The 5,612-nt window shown below is 35.0% G+C and overlaps 1 protein-coding gene across 1 annotated transcript; it reads left to right on the top strand.

Annotated features, from left to right (window-relative positions):
* Positions 1-659: 659 nt before the first annotated feature.
* Positions 660-5,163, top strand: LOC107481095 (sucrose transport protein SUC3). Its single transcript, XM_016101309.3, has 13 exons — positions 660-790; positions 1,041-1,139; positions 1,225-1,289; positions 1,412-1,496; positions 1,593-1,626; positions 1,765-1,864; positions 2,289-2,364; positions 2,585-2,935; positions 3,074-3,217; positions 3,400-3,633; positions 3,782-3,845; positions 3,933-3,976; positions 4,613-5,163. The coding sequence occupies exons 2-13, from the start codon at positions 1,125-1,127 to the stop codon at positions 4,781-4,783; spliced, it is 1,383 nt and encodes a 460-aa protein (XP_015956795.3). The 5' UTR covers positions 660-790; positions 1,041-1,124; the 3' UTR covers positions 4,784-5,163.
* The last annotated feature ends 449 nt before the right edge of the window (positions 5,164-5,612 follow it).

Genomic DNA, 5,612 nt, shown 5'->3' with positions numbered 1-5,612 from the left:
ATTCTGAGTTCTTTTTTCCCTTCAATTGTTTAGAGAATGGGGGCATGTTGCTAAACCTCGGGAGGTTTTGGTTTTTGGAGTGAATGCTGACTTTGAAAAGAGTATGGGAATTGAAATTTTGGGTTTTGTTTGCTGTTGCTAGAATCTAGTTGCTACGGTCGGTGATTGAGGGTTACTGGGTTTTTTTTGAGAGCGGATAATGGCTGCGAGCTTGTGATTTTAAACAGTAGATGAAGCTAGTTGATTTGTACGGGTCAATAAATAGATTTCTATATAGGCTTAATAGTTTGTACGGGAAAGCTTCGTTGCACTATCTTTTATTATTGTACCTGCATTCTGTAATTTGCATAGTAGGCTAAAGTATAATGCTGTTAGCTCTACCGTGTACCTATGTTATGTGCTCGTCTGATTTAAGTTCTGGGGATTTATTAAATACGCACCCGTTATTGTGATACTCTTTTCCTTTTGTTTTTTGCGCAGATTCTCTTGAGCTCTAAGCGGATCAATTGCAATTGGCCTCAGAGGAGTATTTCTATTATTTAGTTATTTTAGTTGCATAAGAGGTGTATCTGCTTGCATGGTTTTCTGCTTGACTTGTTTTGGACAATTATCCTTTTTTTTAATATATGCTTTTGGTATTAACTAATTTGCTGTCAATGTTTAATGTGTCTTTATAGCATTATCTTCAGCTTTCCAATTAACTGTATACTCATTTTTGGTGCAGACGTTGGGTATAGGACATGCATTTTCTTCATTTATCTGGCTCTGTGGCCCCATTACTGGCCTTGTGGTAGGTGATATAGTCTTGCTTTATTTTTAAATTTTTATATTAATTTTCTTTAAAATTCTTCTCATGCCTGTTTTTTTCTTTTGCTCCATTAAATTATATTCAAGCGTCTATGCCGTTCCACTGAATGTTTATTAACTTTATAACATATATCTATCTATGGAATATGGGTGTTGGTCTGGACAAATCTATGATTCGTTACTGGATTGATTTAAACATGCGAATTACAAATTTGTATCACCTTTTGTCACAGGTTCAACCCTGTGTTGGTATATGGAGTGATAAATGTACTTCGAAGTATGGTAGAAGGCGTCCATTCATTCTGGCAGGATCCCTTATGATTTCCTTGGCTGTAAGCATCAGTGGTCCTTATTGTTTACATCTGGGTTACTTTGACACTTAATTTCACATTAGCTAAATTATGTCTTGAAATGTAGGTGATATTAATTGGGTTTTCTGCAGACATTGGATATTTATTCGGGGATACAAGTGAGCATTGCAGGTTTCCCTTGCCATCTGTTCATTCTTGTTTACTCTTTTAGTTTTACCACACTTCTGCTTTTAAAATTTCACGTCTATGAACCTACTTAAATACTAATGAATTTTATATTTTTGAAATTCTAGCACATTTAAAGGCACCCGAACAAGAGCTGCTCTTGTATTTATTCTTGGGTTCTGGATGCTGGATCTTGCCAACAACACTGTGCAGGTAAGGTCAAAGAATTAGAATGTGCTTCTTTCTGTTATCTTTATATTGATGAAAGAACGTAAGTTTTCTTTTATGTTTTCAAATTTTAATTTGTAGGGGCCAGCTCGGGCACTTTTGGCTGATCTTTCAGGTAGAACTTGCTTATTTTACATGCTTTCTTTGTTCACGTTCTCAACAATCACAATGTGGATTCTTGATTTTCATCTTGTATTAAATACTTTCTTGATATCGACAAAACATCATGATACAATAATTTTCCTATTATTAGGTCCTGATCAACGCAATGTAGCAAATGCTATATTTTGTTCATGGATGGCAGTTGGCAATATCCTGGGATATTCTGCTGGTGCTAGTGGAAAGTGGAACAGGTGAGGCCTTGCTAATATTTCGCACAGTGCTAACTACATAAAACTCATTGCTCATGTTCCTTTGAGAATGGCATTTTGTCAATGATGAAATGTAGAGATAAGCCCCCTTATTCATGCAAAGGTCACTAGTCATGGCATGTAATTCTAGCAATTAAAGCCATCTAGCAGATTTCCTTATGAAATCAATTTGTTTGAAACAAGTCACAATAATTTGTTTTACATTTATATGCTGAAGAGTTATTATAACAGAAGGGATCCTTAGGATGGTGTAGAACAACTCTTGTGAAGGGTCTCTCAGAAGAATGAGGATTCTATCTTTTACAGAAGCATGCTTTGTTTACCATATTTGTAATTTGTATAGGTTTTACTTGAAGTTAATGCTTATTTTCTGCTCATTGATATTATTTGTTTCTTACCTGAGCAGATGGTTCCCTTTCCTGACAAATAGAGCTTGCTGTGAAGCCTGTGGCAATCTTAAGGCCGCATTTCTTGTTGCTGTGGTGGGTTACTATCTGATATCATTTTATATATTGTCAGATCATATAAGAATATATGACTTTCAGAGTAGTGGATATAAAGGACTAACGTGTTTGTTGTTAGGACATCATATAATAGGATGACTACACAAAACTTTTTGTACTATCATCATATCAAAATTAAATCCTTAAATCTATGTATAGTTACTTTTCACTAGTGGAATCTAATCGACAACGTCAGCAGGTTTTCTTGACATTATGCACACTTGTCACCCTATATTTTGCTGATGAGGTTCCGCTTACTACAACTCAGCATCGTCGCTTATCAGATTCTGATCCTTTATTGGATGAACAACAACAAAATGGCTTTGAATTCTCAAAATCAAAGCCTTTATCAAATGACATCAATGGAAAGATAAATGAGGATCACATTGAGAAAGATGTAGAGCTAAAACATGAGAATTTGCAAGCTGGGGAAGATCATAATGAAAACTTTATGGATGGACCTGGAGCAGTATTAGTAAACTTATTGACAAGTTTAAGGCATTTGCCACCTGCAATGCACTCAGTGCTTGTTGTAATGGCTCTTACTTGGGTAGGTACTGCAGTACATACATTATATACATTTCTGCATTTCTAAAATGGTTGTGAATGTTGGTTGGCTTGTGCATATGCATCCCACTTGAGATCCTTCTTATGTTTCCTTCAACCCTTTGACCTTTGTTACTTGCAGTTGTCATGGTTTCCCTTCTTTCTGTTTGATACGGATTGGATGGGGAGGGAAGTTTATCATGGAGATCCTAAAGGGAGCTCTGCTGAAGTAGGTCTTTATGATCAAGGTGTTAGAGAAGGTGCATTTGGTTTGCTGTTGAATTCAGTAAGAACTCACAATTTGAGCATCATTTTTTTAAACAGGGGAGAAAGAAAAGGGGAGGGGGTTTTCTGAAGAGAATTGTCACGAAGTTTTTACCAATAATGATCAGTGACTTATTTATTTTAAATTAACTTTGTTTCTTCCTGTGTAATCATAAATCTTACATTGCATTTATGGCTTGATAGATTGTCCTGGGAATTAGCTCGTTTTTCATTGAACCAATGTGTAACTGGATGGGTGCAAGAATAGTATGGGCTGTTAGCAATTTTATCGTCTTTGTTTGCATGGCTGGCACTGCTATAATTAGTCTGATTTCCATCCAAGATCACCCTGGAGGTATTCAACATGTAATTGGAGCAAGTGAAGGAATCAAGGTTGCTTCCTTGGTTGTGTTTGTTCTTCTTGGTTTTCCTCTTGCGGTAAGTCCTAGGAATGCTGTGGCACCAAACTCTTCACTTTGCCAGTTTCCTCCTTTACCCAACCAATCTTCTCTACCAATTCTAGCTTAGTTCCGTTAACATACCTGAAAGTTCATGACAGGATAGATTTCCCATGTTTTGATTGCAGATTACCTATAGTGTTCCCTTTGCTGTCACAGCGGAGCTGACTGCTGATTCAGGTGGTGGCCAAGGTTAGTATTCAATGCTGAAGATGTGTGCTTAATATTTGATCAGCTAAGATAAGTTTATGATTTCATGACATCCAATTGGTTGTGCAGGATTGGCTATAGGAGTTCTAAATCTTGCAATCGTTGTTCCACAGGTAATTTATTATTCTCAAGTATTGTTGTTATGAGTCCATTCATGGGTTAGACTCTTTTGAAGTGACATAATCATGTCTTTGAAAAAAATAGTGTTATTATTATTGCAAGTTTGATTTCAAGTTCCATTTGTATGTCTGTTCACAGTGAAATATTAATTATGTGAAGTTTGGTGTTTTGATCTTTAATATGCAATTAACACCTTTATCCATACTCTAAAAAGAGCCGCCTTCATCCTCTAATCTTTTTGTTCTCGTCATCATTATTTTTTGGATAAAATTCCAGTCCTGTAATTAATGATAGGATAATTAAAATTTAATATCACTGAAGGACCCATCTATCTAAAAATAACATTGTGAAGATCAAGAGAATGTAAATTTTGTTAAAGGAACCTGGGTAGGATTTTCCCGTTATCTTGTTACCGATTTCAGTTATTACCTACCAGTTTCATGTTCTTTTTTTCTTTTGTGGTGTATGGATGGTATCGCACTGTGGCCAATCGATGGTTGCCTTTATCTTGGACTTTAGTAGTAGTAGGCTATATTGGTTGTCCCTCACTCACTAATGGGATCATTTGTATTTTACTAGTTAGAATTATTTGTCAAAATTCTTCTTTAACGTATTGTTGATTTCTTTAGATGGTCATATCCCTTGGTTCTGGTCCATGGGATGCTCTCTTTGGTGGCGGCAATGTTCCTGCCTTTGTTTTGGCATCGATATGTGCTCTAGCAGGCGGCATTATTGCGACTCTCAAACTGCCAAATCTATCTAACAGTTCTTTCAAGTCTTCAGGATTTCACTTCGGCTAACGATGAGGTGAATCAAATCTGGTGATATTTTTACTTGTACATGGCCCTCAGAAATTGGAAGAACACATAAGTTTGAAGAGCTGCTGCGGTGCCCATGTATGTGACTCTGTATGTTCCTTTCCAATACACAGAAGTAGAATCCCATATTCAAATTCATTCTTTTTACCCCTCATTCTGGGGTGTCTGTATTTTATGTAATGTTAACTGATAGCACAATAGAAAGAAAAAGCCACAGGTGCATATAATAATACTTTTTTTTTGTAATGATTGTTGTTCAGCCATTAGTGATTATAGTTTCATAAGAAATCAATTTTGAGAGTTGTCTCAGTTGCTCAATAAAACACAATGCTGTGTCGCACAATTGATATTTTTTCTCGCAATTTCTTCTTTCATGTAAATATAATTAAAAGCTAATCTTATAGGGGATTATCTTTGTATAGCTTTTTAATTTACATGAGTTTAACCAATTTATATTTAATTCGACGAAAAAAATTACTTGTATTTACTTGTTTCAAGGATTCATTAATATCATTATTGCAAGTGTGTTAAATGAGTTGTTAAATTTGTGCTTATTTATTATTCAATGATACATTTACTTGCTGTAAGGTTCTACTAGTATTATTATGTATGTTAAATATGTGGATAAATTTGTGATTACTAGCATTTTTGCTCATAATAACATTACGAGAATATAAATTTTTTTAAAATTATTTTCGTTTTGTTCTGACATTATAGATTGACACAATTTATAGAATCAAATTATTTTCACAAAAAGATCATAGAAAACAAAAGTCTCAGTCGACTAAGAAGATTGGTCTTTGTAGATTAA

This window comes from Arachis duranensis, chromosome 3, assembly GCF_000817695.3.
Source record: "Arachis duranensis cultivar V14167 chromosome 3, aradu.V14167.gnm2.J7QH, whole genome shotgun sequence".
Lineage (NCBI taxonomy): Eukaryota > Viridiplantae > Streptophyta > Magnoliopsida > Fabales > Fabaceae > Arachis > Arachis duranensis.
Note: the sequence above shows the minus strand (reverse complement) of the source record. Positions and strands in the feature narration are given on the sequence as shown.

What these genes read in the sequence shown, in the direction of transcription:
- LOC107481095 (XM_016101309.3), top strand. An exon ending in GATACAAGTGAGCATTGCAG is followed by an intron (nt 1,290 to 1,411) that starts GTTTCCCTTGCC and finishes TTGAAATTCTAG; the next exon opens with CACATTTAAAGGCACCCGAA. An exon ending in TTGGTTTGCTGTTGAATTCA is followed by an intron (nt 3,218 to 3,399) that starts GTAAGAACTCAC and finishes ATGGCTTGATAG; the next exon opens with ATTGTCCTGGGAATTAGCTC.